Consider the following 24,068-nt stretch of genomic DNA (forward strand, 5'->3'; position numbering starts at 1 on the left):
TTAGAACTCATTCACACTCACATAAATTCTCAGGCTTGGCAAGTTGTTTAGACAATGGCCCTGCCTTTTCTCTTAACAAAAGGGGAAAACAGCCAGACTGAGGTTTCGTCACGTGTGTCCAGAAGTTTCTGCCGAGTCAGTGAGTTCCTGAGGAGGGTGCTTCTCTTTCTTGACAAAAATCTTGTGATTTCAATGGTGACTCAAAGCTCCAATTCTGAGGAAACTGATGATGTCCGCAGCAGCAGCAGACAAGCCTTCTTTCAGGATTTTCGCAGAGTAGGTGAAGCAGGACGCCAGAGCCCGAGGGGTACCTCCCCCGTGCCCAGGCGCGACCCATCCCCCTCACCCTGCGTGAACCCTCAGTGTTGTTATCACTCTATGGAATCATTGTATGCCTTCATTGACGAGGTCTAAATTCCTTTTTTTCCTTCATATCATACCAAATTCTTTTTCGTTGTTGTTTTGGGGCCACACCAGGCAATACACAAACTTGCTCCTGGCTCTGCACTCAATTATCAGTCCTGGCAGTGCTGAAGTAATCATATTCCATGCCAGGGATCAAATCTGGGTCAACTGTGAGGAAGGCAACACCTTAACTATTATATGATATCTTCAGCCTGAAATTCTTATTTAATTTATTAAAACTAGAGTTTTAATTTGAGTCTAAGGGTGCTCACCTCAGATCACCCTAATCTTGGCAGTTTGAAAGGTATGGTGGAGGGCAATATTGGACCCACCCAAACTGGCAGTCAGGGCAAATGAGAACTCACCTTCTATTTCCTCTCCCTCTGAGAAATATCTTTTTCAGCGGGGTAGGGGAGTGGGGGAGAGAGAGGAATATTCGGGCTATAACCAGAGATGCTCATGGACTACTCCTGACTTATGCTGGGAGCTTTCTCCCAGGCATTCTCAAGGGATAATGCAGTGCTGGGAATTGAACTGGGGTTGGCTGCATGCAAGGTAAGTGCCTTAACCCTATTTTCTGGAGTCTGTAAAAATAGTTTTCAAACACTCATTAACAGAGGCTGGAGCGGTAGCACAGCGGGTAGGGCGTTTGCCTTGCATGCAGCCAACATGGCCCACCCAGGTTCAATTCCCAGCATCCCATATGGTCCCCCGAGCACCGCCAGGAGTGATTCCTGAGTGCATCAGCCAGGAGTAACCCCTGAGCATCGTCGGGTGTGACCCAAAAAGCAAAAAAAAAAAAAATGCACTCAGATTAACAGATTACTGAGAACAATCTTTGTTGTCAAAATCTCTTATACTTCATCCTCTATCTTATCTCTGAATACTCATTTCTCTGACTTAGAAAAAGCATGCATACTCCTATAGCTTTCTCAACTCAATGGGTGGTTGCCTTTTCTAAGTTGATTCTCATCTGGGAGGCAGAGAGAGAGAGAGAGAGAGAGAGAGAGAGAGAGAATCTTCTTTGGATATTTCAACTTTTAATCTTATTCCTCTCTCAACACCACAAGCAACTTGAGTCACATAGCATCAAGTTATATTATAAGCAACACTCTTTTCTCCTCTCCTCAAAGTCACTCTTCCTGGGATGTTAAAAACTTTACCGCTTTTTACTACCTCTTATTTAATTATTGTCGGCAGTTATTGTCACATATCCTTGTGATTCTTGATGTCTCTGCTGTCTCAACATGATGAGCCTTGCCTTTCTTTATTGAAATAACCAAAAATTTACTACCACTACAGAAATGTAAGCTTCCTGTTCAGACCAACTCATCTTATCTCACCTCATTCCCTCAAATGCATTCTTCATTCATTCTTTGATTCCATTAAGATCTCTAAGAAACTTTTCTCATCTCATCATCCATCAGCACCATAATGAGTCCCTATCTTCTCTTGCTTCCTTCCCGATAAGCTTATGGTCTAACACAAAAGTTATTCCTTGTACCTATGTTTAGCTGGAAAATAATTTTTTTACTCTTTCTATCAATAGATGACCAGAGATCATTTTTTTCTAACAGGAAACTTAAGAGTATACAATTAAAGTCTTGTCCCATGGTTAAGGTCATTGTCTTGCTCTTTTATTAGTATTCAAAGATAATCTGGACCTTCCAGTCATCCCACATTGATCTACTCCATTCACAGTATAATGCTAATTGGAGCAAAATTTAGCTAACACATTGGAGACCTTGCAAAGAAATGTCCACTACAGAGGATTTCTTGGTCATTTGCTCCCGGACACTGGCATATGGCTTGCATGGTGTGAGATTGTGACTACTGAGAAATAAATAGTTGGCTATTCAAAGACTGAAATATATATAGTTCTTAGCTACCTACCTATCTACCTACCTGTTATATTTTGGTCTTCATCCATAGTTCTTGAACCATAGTGCCCTCAAATCCTGAAATTTCCAAGGGCTAAGAGTGTAAAGATATCTTTTGGTATGTGAATTGGGAGACTTCCGGGAATACCTAAGAGCAGAGACTCAACCATAAGGTGAGATGCTGCTCCTCTCAGTCCCTTTCCCCAGCTTCCAGCAAGTGGGAAAGAGCTGCAGTTGAATCAGTCACCAGTGGTCAAATGAGTTTATCTTTCTAGCCATGTCGTAAAGACACCATACAAATCCTATGGGAGAGGATTCCCGGAAGTGTGACTCTTTGGGGAGAAGCACCCAGGAGAGGGCATTAAAGCTCCTCTGCCTTCTTTTCCCTTATCTTGCCCACTGCATCTCTTGCATCTGGCTGGTCCTGACCTATAGTCTCTGTCATGAGTCACCAATCTAGGAAATGAAATATTTCTCTGAGTTCTTTGGGTCACTCTGGAAAATGTGTTGAGCCTGAGGAGGTATGGTGTTGACACCTGACTCATCTTGGTGCCTCTGCACAAAATTTTTTAAAATTCCAAATGAATGCCTTCAGATGATGAATAAAATCATCGGATTTTTATTTATTTATTTATTTATTTATTTATTTCTGGGGCTAGGACATCCAACCCTCATCCCACACTCAAGGTTTATTCCTGACTCTGCACTCAGGGGTCACTCCTGACAATGGTGCAGGGACCATATGTGATGCCAGGGATTGGACCTGAGTCAGCTGCCCTCTGGCAAACACTTTGCCCTCTGTACTGTTTCTCACACCCAATAGTCCAAGATTTTGTTTGTTTTGGGGCCATGCCCGGTGATGCTCAGGGGTTATTCTTGGCTCTGTCCTCAGGAATTTCCTCCTGGCAGTGCTTAGGAGACCATATGGGATGCTGGGGCTCAAACCCCAGTCATCAATGTGCAAGACAAAAGCTCCACCCACTGTACTATCACTCTGGCCCCAATAATCCAATTTTTAAACGTACTAACTTTTCAATCTGTTTTACATTATTATTCCCAAAGCTGAGGTTTTTTCAATATAAAAAACTGGGAAAGGAATAGAGTTTGTCATTGCCAAGAGGCTGTAAGGGTAAAGTCATATAATGCACTGGAAATGACTGATAATTTGCAAGCCATCCAGAAAACAGTGGCTGTTATTCAGTTTATTGACTAGCTGTCAATATATCTTTTCTCTTTTTTTCTTGGTTCTTCTCCAGCTTCACTTAGGATGAATATTGACAGTTCCCTCAATGCTGTTTGCTACCTCACCCCATCTCACGAACAAACACAAATAAACATTTGCAGACTGGAGTCTCCTCCCTGGACCAAATCCTGAGACTTTCTGCTCAAATCCATCCACCACAGCTGCTGAGGCCAAACTCCTCTTCTGGTTTCTTGCTCTTTCTCTTTTTCCTGGACCTCTTTCTCCTTCCTTCCCTGGAAGAAAGGAATGGGTAGAGATAGAGGGAAAAGATATCTTTGCTGGTGTGTTAGGAGTGGTTAACCCGTAGACTTCTAAGACATTTAAATTTTATCCTGTATAAATTGGAGAATTAATGAGAAATTAAACAAGCGTTTTTTTTCATACCTATGGATGATTCTCACAGTCTCAGCTACCTGAGATGAGTGAGAATGGATAGTTCAGTGAGTAGATGGAGACATAGTTTCACAAAATGCAGGCAGCTACTCCTTGGTGAATTAGGAAATCATTTGTCAGAGGAACCACGAGTGAATTATGATTAAAATCAGTACTGAGCATAGAGAGGTTTACACGTAAGTATATGTGAGTATGTAAACTACATAGAAATATACAAAATACAGATGGCATATATCTAGAATATATTGCGCCATGTACTATAAAGATGAGAAGTATTTGGGAATCTTTGTTCCCACTATAAACTCATGAAAGAACAGAGCGTTGTGTAGAACAGATTTCTTACTGTGAGTCACAATAAAATAATGAGAAAACTTCAGGGTAGGTGGCTACAAGTTCAGGGGTTAGTCAGACTCCTTGGGTTTATAGCTTCATCCAGCCACTTACTGGTTCTGCATACTTAGGGATTGATCTCTCTCTTTCCTGTGTCAGTTTCTGCATATTAATAATAGTGCCCACTGCAAAGGGTTCTTATGAAGATAAAATTATTTCATGCTTATAATGCTGGAAGAATTGCGCCCAACACAGCTAGTTCAACAGATGTTAATGTTTGTTTCCCTTCATTTCATTTCTGCCTTTCTGTAATTCCTATAGACTGACTGCCTAGTACAGCACTTGAACACAATGGAGATTCAATAGTTGTTTGTCATTTGTGGAAGCAATTTCTATTTCTAGGGTTTACTGAAAACTCCCCCCCCTTTTTTTCTGTTTATGGCACACAGGAATGTGACCCTTATCCAAACCAAGTGAAGAGAGGCCGCAGGAACCTTCTACCAGGGCTGGCCAGTAGATTGTAGATGGGAAGTAATGGATGCCACTTCCAGGACTAAGCATTTAATTACTCATCTGAGACACTCCCTTTTTTTTTTTTTTGTAGTGGGAGAAGGTGAAGGACCCTTCAGCCTAGGTCTCTGACGGACCCTGGTGGGCAGCCTGTGTTACACAGTAGCATGTAACTTTCACATGTTTGCTCGTCCCTAACACCTTTACTGAACTATGAATCACCTGTCATGATGTGCACAATGTGGGCCTTCTTAACGTTTTAAACAATTTGAGGGTTTTTCATGTATTCAGAGTCATACCAGTGTTCCCAGGAAATTGAATGCCATTCTAAGACATTTTAAATTTTATCCTGTAGTAATTGGAAAGTGAGTGAGAAATTAAACAACACATTTCTTCATGAGATAGTCTAACACACAGTATTCCCCATTTCCTCTGGCTTCTTCTAACTTTAGTCAGAGGTTGCAGGATGACTTTCTTTCCCCCCAAGCCCATAATCATGATCTCTTTTCTACTTTCACCGTGGCACTATTTCAGACTTTCTGCCTGTACTCTGCTCACTTGGGTTCGGGCCATACCTGGCGGTGCTCAGGACTTACTCATGCCTCTGCTCTCAAGGATCCCTCCAGGTGGGGCTTTGGGGATCAAATATGATGCCGGGGATCTAATCCCAAGTCAGCTGCATGCAAGGCAAGTGCTTTACCTCCTGTACTATCTCTCCAGTTCACTATTACTTTCATCTTAAGTGCTACACCCCATCTCTTATTGCTGTTGGACATTGACAGTTTTGCATTGTGTATATAGAACCATTCTTTTCATAGTAAGTATTTTTTCTTTTAAATTCTTTCCTTAGTATGAAATTACTGGTTCTTGTCACAAAATAATGTACTCAGAACACATCAAGAGTCTTACTAATTTTTGTAGCACAGCGGGTAGGGCATTTGCCTTGCATGCAGCCGACCCAGCCGACCTGTGTTCGATTCCTCCACCCCGCTCAGAGAGCCCGGCAAGCTACTGAAAGTATCTCGCCCGCACGGCAAAGCCTGGCAAGCTACCTGTGACATATTCATTATGCCAAACAGAGTAACAAGAAGCCTCATAATGGAGGTGTTACCGGGCCCGCTAAAACAAATCGATGAACAACGGGAGGATAGTGCTACCGTGCTACTTATTTTTGAGAAGAGATACTGGAAATTTTCTCAAAGGATCCTACTGAAGATTTTTTCCCACAGGGGCCAAGCCTGTGGGAAATGAGGCCTGGGGCTACTGCCAACCACAATCTTGACAACTTGGTGCTAGGGCTTCCATCTCCAGCAGTAAATGGGGCGGTGGTGGGGGATGGGGGGTCACCAGGAGCACTGGGTGCCATGGCTTGAACTCAAGGCCTTGCACATGCTAGGCATGTACTCTACCACTTATGTGTGCCCCCAGCTCCTGTTGAAGCAGAGTTTTGATATGTGTCCAGCGGCCTTTTACAAATTAAGAAAACACCCACCCTAATATGCCCCATCTGCAGGGCTATTATTACCACAGACATTCCACAGGTCCTTTCATTTGGCATAACCCAGTCTCAATATTCCATTTTTATTGATTTTTTTAAAAATTTAATTGAGATCCTGTGATTTACAGGGCTATTAATTATGGTTTCTCATGCACATAATCCCACACCAGTATATTCCCTCCCTCTCCCAAGGACCCCATGACTCCGCCCTCCCAAGTCCCCCCACTCCCAAATCAATTATGCAGGTCACTTCTCCCAGGATGTTTGTTGCCTTTGGACCTTTGTTGCTCCCTTGCTGTGTTCCACGCATGAGAGAGATCATTCTATATCTGTTCCTTCCTTTCTGACTGATTTCACTATGTATGATATCCTCTAATTTGATCCTTGTTGCAGCAAATGCAGCAAATTGCGTGATTTTCTTTCTTACAGCTGCGTAGTATTCCATTGTCAAATAGTCCATCTTTAGACCATCATGCCTTCATGCGGTTAGACATTATACTCAAATTTCCATTCAGACAACAAGCAAGCCATTCATATAGAAGCCAGAACCTTCCTTAACTGATAACACCCATATACTAATCTGGTGACTCAAGCCACATTATTTTTCCAAGAGACCAACATTTGTTCAGTAACCTCTGTGTCAAAAGGAATCTTATGGGCTGGAGTGATAGCACAGCAGGTAGGGCGTTTGCCTTGCATGTGACCGACCCGGGTTCGATTCCCAACATCCCATATGGTCCCCCGAGCACTGCAAGGAGTCATTCCTGAGTGCAGAGCCAGGAGTAATTCCTGAGCACAGCCGGGCGTGATGCAAAAAAGAAAAAAAAAAATGAATCCTATAAGTGTGGTGGGTACCAACCCCCCCTTTTACCACAAACCAACGGCCCAGCTGTAAGCTCCAATGAAAAAATCTCTTCATGGGAAACAGAGAGCATCAGAGCTTGCTACTCACAATTTCTCCTTTCTTTCTTTCTTTCTTTCTTTCTTTCTTTCTTTCTTTCTTTCTTTTCTTTCTTTCCTTTCCCTTCCTTCCTTCCTTCCTTCCTTCCTTCCTTCCTTCCTTCCTTTCTTTCTTTCTTTTTAATAAAAGCCTAATGGAAAACTATTTGGACTAGTCTGGCAACATGAATTTTTCCTAGGGGTCAGCATGTAGTAGTCACTTGATGGAAAATCACCAGAACTGAATTTAGGGAGATTTGATTCCTGAGTCATTGCTAGGCAGATGTCATTCTCAAACTTGCATAATTAGGGGAAGGATTGGAGGGTGCTGGACAGAAAGAGCCCATTAGAAGATGGATGGTGAAAACATCGCATACAGAAGTTACTGGGAAAAAGCCAAAGCTGTTTCAAAATTCTTCCAGTACTTTCCTTGTGCTAATTTGGTAAAGAATGAATGGGTTTTGCTCTTTCCCAATTAGGGCTAGTCAGTTACTTAACTTTCTCATCTGAAATAATTAATAAAAATATTTTATTAAAATTAATTGTTAAGGAATTCTGCCTGTTTCGTTGAGTTTCTCCAAGTGACTGTTGAAACGGGCCGCTAGGTAGCTCTGAAAGGGTCCTACTGAATGTCATCCGTGTTGTCTTTGGGAGCTTGCTGGGCTTCACAGGGCCAGACAGACTCAGCAGTCATGGGCAGGATCAAGGGTATATACAGGAGCCTACACAGCGGAGGGGCAACACCAAATCTCGAAAAGGACTTTTGTAAACAGATTGCAAGTGATTTCAGCTGAGCACTTTAGAAGAGCACTATACCGGCCGCCAGAGGGATCTTCACAAAATTTCTAAAGCCATTGATCCTGGTGTTTGGACAATGAGTAAAGAAACCATTTTGTGTTCTTGAAAAAAAAAAAAATAGGGGCTGGAGCGATAGCACTGCAAGAAGGCGTTTGCCTTGCACGCGGCCGACCGGGGTTGGATTCCCAGCATCCCATGTGGTCCGTCGAGCACCGCCAGGAGTAATTCCTGAGTGCAAAGCCAGAAGGTAACCCTTGTGCATTGCCGGGTGTGACCCAAAAAAGCAAAAATAAATAAATAAATAAATAAAAATTAAAAAAATAAAGTACCAAAGCACTTCTCCAGCTGATTTGTGTGTGCGATGTCTATTGCTTTTGCACATTTAGACATTCCGGTTGCACCGGTTCCCACCGTTAGAGAAATCTCAGGAACCGCGCGCAGCCCGGACTAGCTTTCACGGCCGGCCGGAAGAAGCCGGACCCCGCTAGGACCTAGCGGGAGACGGAGGGTCCTTGAGGAGCCGCTGGGCTGACGCGGCGGGGAGGCCTCCTTGAGACCCGGCCAATCAGAAGCCGCCTTCGCGCGGCCGCTGGCCCACAGGACCCGCCCCCTTCAGCGGGCGCAGCGGCTATTTAAAGGTCCGCGCCGGCACCGCCACCGCATGGTCCTTGAGCGGAGACTTGGCTAAGGTAGCGGTCATGGCTAAGCACATCACTCTGTACACTGGCGCCAAAATGCCCATCTTGGGGCTGGGCACCTGGAAGGTAGGTATCCCGAGGACGCGTCTTGGCGACCCCTTTAGGGTCCTGCGCTTCCGGGAGGGGGGCGGAGACGACCTGGAGGGACCCCGAGCGGCCCGGCGCGGCGGATGCCAGGCCTCAGTGGAACCGTTTGGGGGTGGGGGTGGGGGTGGGGGGGGGTTGTCCCGGCTAACTCGGGCACAGAAGCGGGGTCCCGAGCCTGGCCCTGCAGCCCAAGACCCCCGGGCCTTGCATGTATGGTCGCAGGGGCGAGAGGGGGGCGAGGCCACGCTGCACCGGCGCTGTGGGTGGACCCTTCCCCACCCCCCAGGCTGCACCGTGCGTTTCGTTTTGCTGAAAGCCAGAGAGGGGGGGACGGGGAAGGAAAGGGGGCTTCCGGGGAGAGCAGGGGGAGGGTTCCGGGGAGGGCTGGGGGCAGATTGGAGCCGAAGGAGAAATGGGGCGGGGCGCTCCGGCTTCTGCGCCCTCTCGGCAACTTGTTGCGCCCTGGAGAGTTTGCACTTCAGCATCGGCTCGGGGGTCTTTGCTCTCAGGGCTATCCCGAGACGAACCGGGGGCCGCACGAGTGTGCCTAGGAATCAGCCCGGGCGGAATCCCAGCGCTGGGGGAGTCGGGGAGGGGGGTCTTTAGGGATCATGCCAAAGCAGTTAGCAGGCCAGGGGTACCCCGGGGCGGTGGAAATTAGGCCGGAATGGATGGACCAATCTGGATGGATGCTGGGGCTAAACCTAAGCTCAGGGATCACTGCAGGCCACCATCTGGGCTTCCTGGGGACGCAACATAGGCTGGCAAGAGGCCCTTACCCACTGTACTATCACTACCGAGGACTTTTTTTTTCTTTCTGTGTCACACCCGGCGAGGCACAGGGGTTACTCCTGGCTCTGCACTCAGGAATTAACTCCTGGCGCTGCTCAGGGGACCATATGGGATGCTGGGAATCGAACCGGCTCGGCCTTGTGCGCCCTCCCCGCTGTGCTATTGCTCCCGGCCCCTTCTGAAGACTTTTAAACCACTTGTTTCGGGGCCACGACTTATCTTAGTGGGACTCAGAGGACCATATGCACTGTGATTTTCCCCCCTCCCCCAACCTCCCCATCCTCAGGCAAAGCAGATTTCCGTAGGAGCATCGACTACAGGTTTTGAGGGGGCATAGACAAGGAAAGAGAAGGCTAAGAAACACGGGCAGGGGATGGAATGATGGCACAGCAGGTAGTGTAACTTGCCTTGCACTCAGCAGACCTGGGTTTGGACCCTGGCACCTCATAGGGTCCCTCTGAGCACTGCCAGGAGTAATTCCTGAGCATCTCTGAGTGGGCGACCCCAAAACACAAAAGGAACAAGGGCAAACCGGGTTTGAAGTTAAACAGAAGCTGCTGTTTTTCTCCTAAAACCTGCTATCAAAAAACAATTATCTAGAAGGTGAATAAGGAGAGACCAGAGAGTTTCCTTAATTTGTTTTCCTTCCAATACCGCACTCACCCAGAGGGTGATTAAATTATTGCTCTGGGGGAAGGGGCGCCTCCCAAGTGGTGCTCAGGTGATGGGGGCAAGGATTTGGGGGCATTGATGGGGGTGAGGGGCTCAAGGACTGAAGTGTGTAGAAATGGGGGGAACCAGGCAGTACGGGGGATTCGCCACGGGCATGGACCTTCTTCTCTCTGGCCCAGTGTAATTGAATTACAACCATGATACAGTCAAATTCCACTTGCCTCAGTCTTTAGGCTTTAGGCTAGGAGCAAAGTAACCGGTTCTATAATGACACGGCACACAAGTGTTGGTATATAACTGGACCAAACAAGATTCCCACTGGGGGCTGGAGCCATAGCACAACGGGTGGGGCGTTTGCCTTGCACGCAGCCGACCTGGGATTGATTCCCAGCATCCTATATGGTCCCTTGAGCACCGCCAGGAGTAATTCTGAATGCAGAGCCCGGAGTAACCCCTGTGCATCACCGGTTGTGACCCAAAATGGAAAAAAAAAAAGCCCACTGTGCACCACCTAACCTAGTGTTCTGCCTGCCAGGTTTTTCAAATTGTGCTTTGTGCTTTCAGAAACAGTGGCCCTGCCTCTTGCCTGTGGTTTGGAAACCACTGCTCGAGGGTCAGGGAGGAGTAGAAGTCGGTTAAAGAAGGTCTCTAAGTTCTTTCTCCTGAGCATTTAAGTACCTGGGAAAGTGGTCTATATTTCATAACATAAAAGAAGAAAATCTGTTGATTTCGGTCACTCATTGGGGCGGGAGAAGTTTGTGGAGGCCGATCTTACGTAGACCTTGTGGCCTGCTCTTCACTAATCTCTAGCCTGCCCGGCCAAGTGGTACCCAGAGGCCATGTCTCCTGTCTCAGCAAGTGCCCAGAGGCCATGTCTCCTGTCTCAAATGAACGCTCAGATAATCAGAGGCTCTGGCTTGGAGGAGTGAGGAGATGAGGTTTTTAACCCCTGTATGTATCGGCACAGCTAAAGGGAGCAGGGAACTGGGGGGGTGGTGTAAGTGGTGGCCAGAGTGCACCCCACCCCCTGGCCTTGATTACGCACCAAAATGATGTGGCTAGTCCTTGAGTCCCTTTTCTCCAGCATGTGGTTTGAGACACCTTCTCAGAGGCTGGACCAGGCACCACGTCGCTTGCATACCATATGACGGTCCCTGTGACACCAGAAGGGGTGTGCGTCCATGGAGGGGGACAGTGGCCTGCCCTAAGTTCTCAAGTTGGGCCCCAAGTGCTTGAGAAGGCTTGGCCGCCTTTTTTGGATCGAACCTAAGCCTACAACAGATCACTTTTTTTTTTTTGCTTTTTGAGTCACAACCAGCGATACACAGGGGTTACTCCTGGCTCTGCACTCAAGAATTACTCCTGGTGCTGCTCGGGGGACCATATGGGATGCTGGGGGTCGAACCCAGGTCTGCTGTTTGCAAGGATAACACTCTACCTGCTGTGCTATCGCTCCAGCCCCCGAGATCACCTCTTTTCAGGGGAGGGAGGGTGCACACCTGGCAGTGCTCAGGACTTACTCCTGGCCTTGTGCTTAGGGAGCACTCCTGGTGGGCTCAGGGGACCATAGAGGGTGCCAGGGGTTAAAACCAGGTCAGCTTTGTGCAAGGCAGTTGCCCTCCCTGCTGCTGGACTATCGCTCTGACCTCCAATAAATGGGGCTGTGGTCGGAAACACGTGACTGTCCTTGGCCTTGCCCTTGGCCTTGCGGGAGGGATGCGGGGGAGGGCAGCTGTCATTAAAATCCCTTCCTGAGAATGGAGCACAGTCAGTCCTGGTCTCTCCGCCCTCCCATTTTTCCACACCAGGAAGTTCAGAGACGTTTTCTCCATCCCTCGTCCTTGATAATGGGTTTTTTTTTTTTTTGCTTTTTTGGGTCACACTTGGCGATGCACAGAGGTTACTCCTGGCTCATGCACTCAGGAGTTACCCCTGGCGGTGCTCAGGGGACCATATAGGATGCTGGGAATCAAACCCGGGTCGGCAGCAAGCAAGGCAAATGCCCTACCCGCTGTGCTCTCTCTCCAGCCCCTTGATAATGTTTTTAAAACATTTTTGATTCTACCTACTTAGGGCCTTATAACCATTGCAGACCCATAAGTCAGTGTATACACTTTTTTTGTGTTTGTGAGGAGAGCTCTGGGGGGTGGGGGTTGTTCTTACCACCTGTAAGACCGTACCGGGTGGGGGGGGGGAGCTAGAGCGATAGCCTTGCACCTGGCAGACCCCGGTGTGATACCCCAGCACCCCATATGATCCTCCAAGCATCACCAGGCGTGATCCCTGAGCATAGAGCCAGGAGTAACCCATGAGCATCACTGGGTGTCTCCCTCCCACCCCCCCCCAAAAAAAAAAACCAAAAGAACAACTAAAAAGCCCCAGATATCTTCCCCAAAGACTGTCTGAGGTGGGAATTGTGGGAATTGTCACTTGTCACAAGTGGAACAAGATGGGAGTGGCCCAAGGCATGCCGAGCGAGGGTCAGTTCCCTCCTTTTCCCACGGCGGAGGCCAGGCCTCCGTGCCGGGAGAGATTGAATTACCCCCTGCCCTGCCATCGGCCTGTCCCTCCCACCTCTGGTATCCACGGGCACAAGTGTCGCCAATGGAGCTTGGGGGAGTCGATCCCCGTGTGAGCGTTTGCCTGTGGTCAGAGCCGATTACGAGCTGTACGATAGTAGCCCTGTGTGTTCTTGTGATAACGCAGTGAGAAAAGATTCTTCATGCACCAGCTCTCTGGTTGGAAGTTGACTGAGGTCGATGAGATTAATCTGGACACTGAGCTTGGGCCCGTGGGCGGGAAGCCAGGTCCCCGGGGATGGGGGTGGGTGGGGGACGCAGCTAGACCTCCTTGAACATGGGGAGGCACATTTAGGGCAGCCCACCGGGGTCACGCTGGTCCCCCTCACTGCACTCGGCAGCGCTCTGTCTGTCCTGGAGTTGGGGGGCGTCTCCCAGAAGCACAGATTGAGAGCATGGCATAGAGAGTGTCAGGATGGGCGGCCCGGCTCGGTCCCTCTTGGCCACCGCTAAGGGGAACTGTTGGCAATGGAGCCAACCCTTCGGGGTCCCGGGAGGTCCTGTGTTCTCTGTTCACACTGCCTGGGAAACCGGGGTGTCAGGAGGGGGTGCCCCGTCTCTGCTCCCAGGGATGCCTGAGGAGTTGTGGCGGAAGCCCACGACACCCATCACTAATAATAGTCTCCCGGTCCTCCTGAGTTAAGTGTGCCAGCTCCTCTTCCAGGAGATAATACGTCAATTCATCGGCCTTTGGAATGCATCCTGTGAAGTGAGTTTAGGTCAGAACTGAAAGGCCTTTTGATGTTGCACCTGTCAGAGCCGATGGATCCGGTGAAAAGTCGTAGTAGGAAGTGGCCCAGAGAGGGCACTGGCTGGCGTGTGTGAGGGCAGGGAAAACCCGGGGTGTGCCAACCGACTTCACCTGCCCTCCACAGTTGGCGGCCAAAAGAGCAATGGCTACAGTAGCAGCTGGGGGGTTGGGGTCGGGGGCGGGGGAGGTAGCAAGGAAGTAAGAGGGAGTCAAGCGTCCCTGCAGCCAGCCTGGGCACTGCTGTGGGTGCTGCCCACTCAAGAGGGTGCATACACACCCCTCCTTGTTCCGTCTCCTTGTGGGGCTCGTGTCTGCAACCTCCCACCCCCCACCACACTCTTCCTCTTACACAGTGAGAATGGAAGGCCTTGAAGCTTCAGCGACAAACATCCTGGAATGACACACACCAAGTGATGGGTCGCGGGCAGTTGTGGGCGCAGGGAGGCGGCTGGGGCCGGGTACCCACCGAGCACCCGCCGAGCTCACAGACCCGGCAGGATGTGTGCAGATGATGGCATAAGGTCATCAGAGGCCATGGCCCCCCGCCCTGTTCTGGGGACAAGAGTCCGGGGTGGGGGGAGGTACCATGTGCTGTGGTCTCGAGGGTCCACGGCATGAGAGCCAAGGTGGTGTTTGGCACATCCCCACTGTGGTGAAGCAGTTGTGGGCGGGGGGGGGGGTCCTCAGGAAGGAACCCCCCCCCCCCCCCCCCGCAAAGTGCCTGTGTTTGACTCTAGAACCTTTTGGAAGGACACCAGGGCTCACGCTGCTCTTCCGGGTCACCTGCTAACCTCGGGTCCCTTTCTGGCCCTCCCTCCCTGCCCTTCCCCACCTGTCCTCCCCCTGCACGCAGTCCCCCCCAGGCAAAGTGGCGGAGGCGGTGAAGGCGGCCATCGACGTCGGGTACCGCCACATTGACTGTGCCCACGTCTACCAGAACGAGAACGAGGTGGGCGGGGCCATCCAGGAGAAGATCCAACAGAAGGTGGTCAAGCGGGAGGACCTCTTCATCGTCAGCAAGGTAGCGGGGCGCTCACCCTCCCGGGGGTGGGGGGGGCGCCTCTTCGGGGCCGGTCCAGGTCCAGGGCCCTGAGAGTCAGTGCCCCGATATCAGCGGCCCCCTGCTGCCAAGGCGAGGCGTGTGGGTTCACTCTCCCTTTCCAGGGAGTTGGTCCTGCGGCCAAACCAGGGGCCCAGCTCCAGGGAGACCAGCCAGGCTCGCAGAGAGGCCGTGGGTGGGTTTCTGCAGCCTCCCCACCCCACCATCCCCCATGTTGCCCTCTCTGAGCGGTTCCTTTGACCCGGGACCACCCATGGGATGGTCACGCCCCCCTCCACCCCACCCCGCCCCCAGCTGAGAGGCCCTGCCGGGACAGGACGTGCAGCCTCAAAGGGAGGGGATGTCACCTCTTGGCCCAGCAGAATGGGTGTGTGTGTGACAGCCTTGCTCCCCCCACCCCACCCCTCCCCACCCCCAACCCGGCTACAGCTGTGGTGCACGTACCATGAGAAGAACCTGGTGAGAGGCGCCTGCCAGAAGACGCTGAGTGACCTCAAGCTGGACTACCTGGACCTCTACCTGATCCACTGGCCCACTGGCTTCAAGGTGGGGACCCGGGCCAGGGCGGGGTGGGTGGCTCACGCCTGCGCAGGTGGTGTCACCTAGTGGCCTGCGGTCGAGTGACCTGAGAGCTGGGCAGACGCGTATCCCGGGGACTGACTAGTACAGTGGCTAAGGCGCTTGCCTTACACGTGCCTGGCACAGAGCCGGGAGTCTGTCCTGAGCACAGAGCAGGGAGTCAACTCTGAGCACAGAGCCAGGAGTCAGTGCTGAGCACAGAGCTGGGATTCAGTCCTGAGCAAAGCAGGGAGTCAACTCTGAGCACAGAGCCGGAAGTCAGTCCTGAGCACAGAGCTGGGAGTCAACTCTGAGCACAGAGCTGGGGGTTCAGTCCTAAGCACAGAGCCGGAAGTCAGTCCTGAGCACAGAGCCGGTTGGTCAGCCCTGAGCCACCACTGGATTTGGCCCCCAAACAAAACCCAGGAATGTGTCCCGGTGCTCCAAGTCCCTCGCGGGCTATCAGACACCGCTCAGCATGGTGGGATGCTGCTCTTGTCCTTGGGGTGTCCCATCTGAAAACTGGGCAGCAGTGGGTGTGGCTCTGGGCTTCCTCCCGCGTCCAGGAGGCAGCCTGTGCTGTTGCCCCGTGGGCATGGACTCGCCCTGTCCGCACAGGGCACACTTGGCTTCCCAGTCCTCCCCCCTCCGTCCCAAAGGCCCCGAACACAGTGGACCTGTGGCCTTTGTCACCTTTCAGCTGTGGCCTCTGTGCCTTCTGCTCTATTGGCCTCGCTGTCGGTGGGCCTTCGTTAACTCCGGGTGTCACATCAGGGCTGGACTCACTCATGAGAACCCTGTGGGGCTCAGCCAGCCTGTGGTGGGGATCGGCCCGGGACTCAGTCCTCAGCCTTGGGCCTCCGCATCATTACATCCCGGTCCCCCAAGGGGGCGCACTCAGGGCCCTCACCAGAGGGCAGGGGGTGATCGGGGGCTGTGGAAAGCTGCGCTCCTTGTCCCTACCTGCTCCCCAATGTGCCCGGGGTCAGCTTCAGACACCTGTGGCTCCTGAGGCTGCCTTCAGGGCGCTCTGTGAGGACCAGCACTGACTCGTGTGTGTCTGTCTGTGTCTGTGTGTGTGTGTTGTGTGTCATGACAGCCCGCCAAGGAGTTTTTCCCGCTCGATGGGGACGGCAAAGTGATTCCCTGTGAGACGGACTTCGTGGAGACGTGGACGGTGAGGCAGCTGCCCTTGCTCCCACCCTGCCCCTCCCGCCGTGTGCCCCTCTGGGGCCCGTGTCTGCTCTCCCCCGGCCCCCCACGGGCCAGCCCGGCTCTTTGGTCTCAGCTTCACAGAGGTCCAATCCAGCAGGGACCTGCTGAGCTGCCCCTGGCCCCCCTCCCCCGAGGGCCCCGGAGGGCAGCTCACAGATGCTCTGCTTGTCTCTAGGCCATGGAGGAGCTGGTGGACGAAGGGCTGGTGAAAGCCATCGGCATCTCCAACTTCAACCACCTGCAAATCGAGAAGATCCTAAACAAGCCTGGGCTGAAGTACAAGCCGGCGGTGAACCAGGTAACCCCCATGTACTCTCTGCTCGTCCGTCCATGTCCTCCCGCGGGGAGCAGGCAGGAGCAGGCAGGTCCCCGGGCACTAGCAGAAGACTCGCTTATTTATTTTATTTTATTTTATTTTATTATTCTCCCCCCCCCCCAGTTTTATTTTGTTCAAGCACTATGAATTAAGAGTTATCCATAATTGGGTTTTTGACATGCCATGTTCCATCACCCATCCTGCCACCTGTTTCAGCTTCTCTCGACCAGCGCTCCCAGATCCCCTCTCCCCTGCCCCCGCCCCCCCTCCCCCATCCTCCCACCCCTGCCCCAGCCCCAGTCTGGCATCTTGACCAGAACCTTTTCAAACCTGGTTATTAAAATGTGGGTCTTGGGGCTGGAGCCATAGCACAGCGGGGAGGGCATTTGCCTTGCGCACGGCCAACCCGGGTTCGATCCCCAGCATCCCATACGGTCCCCCGAGCACCGCCAGGAGTAATTCCTGGGTGCATGAGCCAGGAGGAACCCCTGTGCATCGGGTTAGAGGCCACCCAGGGGTCCCAGGCAGGATGAAATGGAGGGGCTGCTCTGTGGGTTCTGCAGGGAGTGCAGAGATGGGCACCTCTGGGGAAAGCCCCCCCGGGTGTCCACTGTCCCGGGGCCGCGCCCACAGTGCCGCCTGCTTGCCCCTGCAGATCGAGTGCCACCCCTACCTCACCCAGGAGAAGCTGATCCAGTACTGCCAGTCCAAAGGCATCGCCGTGACGGCCTACAGCCCCCTTGGCTCGCCCGACAGGCCCTGGTGCGTCGTGTCCTCCCAGCACTGGGCAGAACGAGAAACCGCCCCGGGAGGGGACAGTGTGGGCAGGAAGGGAGGGAGGTGCCCCCTGGCACTGCCCCGGGGCCCTCCTGAGCCCCCCCCCCCCGCCCGCACCCCCCGCCAGCTGCTGGGCATTTCCAGAAGCAGGACAACTGTCCACTGGATCTCTACAGCCTGAGGTGGTGGGCGTGGGGAAGGCCAGGGGTCAGGGAGAGGGACGGGGTCTCACCAGCTTCCCACTGAGGCCCCTGGCGGGAGTGAGTCCCAGTGTGGGGGTGTTGCCAGCAGTCTGGCGTTGCCCACTGCTCACAGAACCCCATCTCTGTGTCCAGGGCCAAGCCCGAGGACCCCTCCCTACTGGAGGACCCCAGGATCAAAGAGATCGCCACCAGGCACAAGAAAACCACGGCCCAGGTACACCCGCCTGCCCAGAAATCAGCCCCAGGCAGGGTCCCAGTATTGCCGGTGGGGACCCTCCCATCTCTGCGTCCCAGGTGTGGGTGTCCGGCAGCTCTGGCCTCTGGCCCGCCCCCCCCACCACACACACACATGTACGCCCGGGGCTCCTCCCTTCCCAGGTGCTCATCCGCTTCCCGATGCAGAGGAACCTGATCGTCATCCCCAAGTCCGTGACGCCTGAACGCATCGCTGAGAACTTCAAGGTGAGATCTGAGCAGTTTGGGGTCGGGGCAGGGCGGGGGCGTGTGGTTTCTCCTCCTCTGGGGCTGCGAGTAGTGGGTGGGTGGGGGCCCCTTTTCCTCCAGCCCTCAAAGCCCCATGAGGACGCGGGAGGAGGCACCTCACTGGGTGGGGGGCAGCCAGGGGCCCCAAGAACGGCCACTCCTTCGCTCCTTCGGTGCCCCTGCCTCCGTCTCCCCATCTGGGCCGTTAAAGCCGATTTCCGGGGCTGTGGTCAAATGCTAAACATCACGCGGGAAGGGGCCCGGGGCTTAGCGTCATCCAGGGCAGCGACAGGCCTGGGCTGACCTGGAGAGGCAGGCCCGTGGGAGCCTCCAGTGCGGAAGCCCACCCTTACCGTAGCCTGCTGCTGCCGCCCCCCAGGAGTGGGCGGGTTTCCCTCCTCCCTGGCATTGGATTCTGCCCTTCCCCCTCCCCCCTTTCCTGCCTCCTGGACCTCCAGTCTTCACCTTGGCCCCACCGTGGCCCAAGGGAAGGAGTCATGCCTTTTCCCCGCCTCCCCCTCAGGCTATGCCCCCCCCGCCCCCCCCAAGGGCCGGGAGAGGAGCCCTTTCTGCTCCCTCTCCGCGGGTGCCCAGTTGTTACAGACTTGGAGGGGGTGGGGCTCGGGGGTGGAGCCAGCTGGAGAAGGAGCCAAGAAACCTTCTCAGCACAGCCGGAGGGTGGCATCCCACTGGCCTGTGCAGTGATCGCTGGTTCCTAGCTGGTTCTCAGGGCGGCGGGGTGGGGAGCCCCGAGCCCCTGGGAGTTTGGAATAAAGCAGATCCCGTCCCAGCTGCCGCGAGTCGCGGGGGTGGGGGATTCCTCAGTGGCCCCACACGGGTCGGCGCTTTGAAACAGGGTGGGGTACCCCCCCCCCCCAGGGTAGTGCAGAAACCCTTCTGCAGTGCATCACTCCCGGCTGCCTCCTTCCAGGTGTTCGACTTCGAGCTGAGCCCCGAAGAGGTGAACACGTTGCTGAGCTTCAACCGCAACTGGAGGGTCTGCGCCCTGATGAGGTGAGCGAGCCCCACCCCGGACACAGGTCCCCACGCCGCCGCTGCCACCGCTTGCCTCTGCCTGGGTGTGAGTTCTGGCCAGTGAGCCCAAGGGAAAAGCCCTGGGCTCGCTGTGTCCACTCAGAGGGCAGGAGTCTCCAGGCAGCACCTCTTGCACCCTGGCCCGGGTTCCAAGGCTCAGGAGCTGGTGGGCACCGCTGGCCGGGAGCTGGAAGGCAGAGACACTCCGAGAGGCTCACACAGATCCTGGGTGGGTTCCTGGGCCCCCCTGAGGGGCTGGTGCTCACCACGAGGCCACCCTGGCCTCGCTGGGCTGTCCCAACGGGGACAGTCTACTCTGAGGAAGCAGCTGTGGTGTCCACAGTGGCCGGGTGCGGGCCCTCTGTCCCCCTGGGAGCTGCTCTGAGGCCCATGGGTGGCGTCCCCAGCCCCAGGCTTGCTCTCGGCCTCAGGTGGCCTCGGTGACCCCCTCAGGCAGTGTCTGGCTGGCTCTCGAAGCCACAAAGGGGGCTTTTTTTTTCTTTAATTGATTTTATATATATATATATATATATATATTATAAAGTCACTGGCACGGGACATGGAGAAATAGTAACAGAGTGTCAGGCTAAAGTGAGTTCGAACCCCAGCACCCCATATGGCCCCTTGAGCACTGCTAGGGGTGTGTCCTGAGCTCTGAGAGCTAGGACTAAACCCTGAGTACTGGCAGGTACGGCCTAAAACCTAAGAAAAAAAAATAAAAGGAAAAGAGGGAAAAAGAAAAAAGTAAGTCCCCCGGCAGGCAGCCCCAGCCAAGCCAGGGCTCTCTGTCTCCTGCCTGTTTGTGTTCACGGTTGTGACCCTGAGCCCTGATCTAAGGGGCGTGGTGGCGGGGGGAGAGAAGTGACTCACACACTGGGTTGCGTCTTTTCCTTTGCACACCTCTGCCCTTCATTCCTGGAGTTCTTTGCTCCTGCGGCTGGCGTGGGGGGTGGAAGGTCTCGCCCATCCCCCTGTACCTGCAGACCCCGTCCTCCTTCCCACAGTGAGCAGACAGCGAGTAGCACGCCCTCTAGGCTGCGGGGGTGCCCAGGTCAGGCCCCCCTGGGGAACTTTCTCGTGCGTACCCATGGCCTTTTCACCAGGGGCCTCTCTGGCTAGTGGCAGTTGAGCGTGACCTTCAGGCTTGGGGGGTATGTATGCAGTGCAAGAAGACAAGAGCGTGAGGAACTTGCGTGTCTCTCAACGTTGGAGTCAGACTCTCAGGTCCCCCATCGGGTTCGCTCCCGGCCCACCCACACTGTCTGTATAAAAGTCGCATCACTTCCCCTTCCTGGCCACCACCCTCGGGCCCCGTGGAGGCTGTGCCATGGAACCAGCCTTGGGCCCGGACCACCTCCTTCTGCCCCCAGCCTGTCCCTCTGCAGTTTTCGGGTCCTCAGCCCCTTGCTGGGGGCTAAGGGCCACTCCCAGGATTGGTGGTGGGGGGGGCTTGTTGGGAACAGACCCCGTGGCCCTCCAACCTGCCTTCTCTGTGCTTTGGCTGAGTCACTCCCCTCTCCCTTGAAGTCAGTGTCCCACAGAATTTGCTGATGGGGTCCTCGGGAGGCACGTGGCTTCCCGGTGGGCCCCATGCTCAGACCCAGACCCAGGGCTGGGGGTGCGGGGGGGACCTAGGGTCCACATCAGGCAAGCGGGAAGAGGGCAGGGCAGCGGGGTGGCTCAGGAAGGGAGAAGGATACAGGACCCTGAGCCAGGCCTGCCAGCTGCTGGGCCCAGTTCCCCAGATGCAGTTCATCGGGCCGGATGCAGTTCATCGGGCTGAATGCAGTTTATCAGGCCATGGCATCCGGTAACCCCCGGGCACAGCCCTGCGTGCTTGGGGTAGACGCAGAGGAGGCAGCAGCCGACAGAGCGGCTTTTTCCGCCCCCCTCCCGATCCGGGGTTCGTGGAGGAATCCCCCGCAGCCCCGCTGACACCGTGTCTGTTTCCACAGCTGCACCTCGCACCGGAATTACCCCTTCACCATCGAGTTCTGAAGCCGCAGTGCCCGCCCCTTGCCTGGTGGCCAACTGCCTCTCCTCCTGCCCCGTACCTCCCCCGACCCCCCCTCCCCACATCAAGGCCATGTGGCCGGGGGTCCATCTATGCTACTCGGGCCCCCTGTGCCCTGCCCCGCCCCCCACACACACACTCCTGGGGACAGAGGACAGGGTCTGTGGGTTCGAAGCCTGCTTCCTGTCTGGCTGAGGAATTCACCGGGAAACTTTCCTGGTTTCAATCTAGAAAGTGAAGAGTGGCGTTAGAGCCAGCAGCCACTGCTGCTTTGGGGATGGCAGGCCTTCAGGCAGGCCCCCCACACCCACCCAGGCCCCACCCATCCTCCCTCCCCTCCCCCTTCAATAAAAAGTGCTTTTGTGAATCTGACCAGTGTCTTGCTTTGCTTTGTTGAAATGACTCCCCACCTTCCTGGCTTCGGCACCCACCAATGGGGGGCGGCTAGGGTCTCCCCGTGGCTCTGGGTCAGCCTCACCCGTGGGGCTGGACACCTGTGACGTCTCTGCCTAGTTCAGGACAGCACCTGTGTGGGCAGGGCTGCAGGTCCCCAGCCCTCACCCGCATGTCCCACTCACTGGACGAGTTGACAGCCGGGTCTCCTCCAGGGTGCCAACACTGGTCTGCCGATGGCCACTTTCCCACCGCCTTCCCAGGGCAGAGAGGGGGGAAAAATTGCTTTTCTGTTCTGTTTTGCGGGCCACTCCGGGTGGTTTTCGGAGGTTCTTCTGGACTCTCTGCCCAGGGCTAACTCCTGGTGGGGTGCAGGGGACCGAATGGGATGCTGGAGATCAAACCTGGGTCAGCTACGCCCAAAGCAAGTGTCCCACCAGCTGTACATTCTCCAACCCCCTATATATATTTTTTTTTTGATTGCACCCAGCGATGCTCACGGATTACTCCTAGCTCTGCACTCAGGAATTACTCCTGGTGGTGCAGGGGCAGCCATATGGGATGCCGGGGATCGAACCCAGGTTGGCCGCTTGCAAGGCGAACTCCCTACCCGCCCGCTGTACTATCACTCCGGTCCAGCCCCACAACCCCTATTTTTTAGGTAGAATTTTTTTTTCTTTTTGGGTCACACCCAGCAATGCACAGGGGTTACTCCTGGCTCTGCATTCAGGAGTTACTCCTGGTGGTGTTCAGGAGGCCATATGGGATGCTGGGAATCGGACCTGGGTCGGCTGCGTGCAAGGCAGACGCCCTACGTGCAGAGCGATAAATCGCTCCGACCCCACCCCCTATTTTTAAAAATTTATTTTATACAATCACCCTGAGATATAAGCTTTCATGTTTGAGTTACAATCACACAATGGTCAAACACCCATCCCTCCACCAGTGCACATTCACCACCATCAGTGTCCCCAGTATACCCCCCTTTCCAACCCTCCCACTGCCTCCATGGCAGACAATATTTTCTATATTCTCTACTTTAGGGTTTTTTTTTGTTGTTGTTGTTTTGTTTTTTGTTTTTTTGCTTTTTTTGGGTTACACCCAGCAATGCTCAGGGGTTACTCCTGGCTCATGCACTCAGGAATTACTCCTGGCAGTGCTCAGGGGACCATATGGGATGCTGGGAATAGAACCCGGGTCAGCCATGTTGGCTGCGTGCAAGGCAAACGCCCTGCCCGCTGTGCTATCGCTCCAGCCCCTATTCTCTACTTTTGGGCATTTTCAACCCCCTACTTTTAATTGACTTTTGTCTCTTGGGCCTCACCCAGCTGTGCTCAGGCCACACCCGACTCTGTGCTCAGGAATCCCTCCTGATGGACTCAGGGAACCTGGGGCGGTGCTGGGAATTAAACCCAGGTTGGACCCAATCAAAGTGGAGCTCCATACCTGCTGTACTGATAAGCAAGGGCTTGTGCGTTGTGTTTGGCCTTCCCAAGTAGTGGCCAGGGGCCCTGGGGGGGGCCACTCCCGGTGAAACTGAGCCAACTGGTGCAGACTGTTCATTGCTGAGGCCCGGCTATGTGGAAACGACCAGGACCACCCTCCAGTGCTCAGGGGACTGCGCAGTGCCAGGCTCACGCATACAGGAATGTGCTCCAGCCCTGGGAGTCATCTTTCCAGCCTCAGTTTCTTTTCTTTTCTGTTTTTTTTCTTTTTTCTTTGTGTGTGTGTGTGTGTGTGTGTGTGTGTGTGTGTGTACTTTTTGGGTCACACCTGGCGATGCACAGGGGTTCCTCCTGGCTCTGCACTCAGGAATTACCCCTGGCGGTGCTCTGGGGACCGTATGGGATGCTGGGAATCGAACCTGGGTCGGCCGCGTGCAAGGCAAACATCCTACCTGCTGTGCTATTGCTCCAGCCCCAGGCCTCAGTTTCTTTGTTTGGCATTTGCAAATGCCATTGCAGGTTGCTGTGTGCGTGTTGGGCGGGCACTCGGGGTGCTGCTCAGAACTTACCCTTCACTCTGGGCTGAGGGACCACTCCCAGTGGGAATCAAGGTGGACTGTATGCAAAACAAGCATCTTACGCTGTACTATCTCCGGCCCCCAGATATTCCTGGGCGTGGTGGGGGGGCATGGGGCGGGGAGTGAGCCACAGTTGGTTATGCCTAGACATTCCGGCTGTGTTCCTGAATCACCCCGGCAGTGCCAGGGGGGGCCATAGGTGGAACCCAGGTTGGCCACCAACAACGCCAGCACCTCAGCGCCCGTGTGCCGTCTCTCCAGCACCCCGTAATCTGGTTTTTCTTAATAACATTTTACCAAGAATTAGATTGACCAAGACCAGGAAGCCCCAGAGTCTGTGACGTCAGAGGCTGCGTGACAGCTGCTGGTGCCCGCGGGGGTGGGGAGGGTGGAGGCGGTGGCCTCCTCAGACTATG

General features: G+C 53.9%; 1 protein-coding gene across 1 annotated transcript; it reads left to right on the forward strand.

Annotated features, from left to right (window-relative positions):
- Nucleotides 1-8,619: 8,619 nt before the first annotated feature.
- Nucleotides 8,620-21,586, forward strand: LOC130032436 (aldo-keto reductase family 1 member B1). The gene is made up of 10 exons (XM_056123988.1): nucleotides 8,620-8,760; nucleotides 14,429-14,596; nucleotides 15,065-15,181; nucleotides 16,293-16,370; nucleotides 16,584-16,706; nucleotides 17,380-17,486; nucleotides 17,837-17,918; nucleotides 18,083-18,166; nucleotides 19,119-19,201; nucleotides 21,178-21,586. The coding sequence occupies exons 1-10, from the start codon at nucleotides 8,695-8,697 to the stop codon at nucleotides 21,218-21,220; spliced, it is 951 nt and encodes a 316-aa protein (XP_055979963.1). The 5' UTR covers nucleotides 8,620-8,694; the 3' UTR covers nucleotides 21,221-21,586.
- Nucleotides 21,587-24,068: the final 2,482 nt, after the last annotated feature.

This window comes from Sorex fumeus, unplaced genomic scaffold (assembly GCF_029834395.1).
Source record: "Sorex fumeus unplaced genomic scaffold, SorFum_2.1 ptg000048l, whole genome shotgun sequence".
Classification (NCBI taxonomy): domain Eukaryota; kingdom Metazoa; phylum Chordata; class Mammalia; order Eulipotyphla; family Soricidae; genus Sorex; species Sorex fumeus.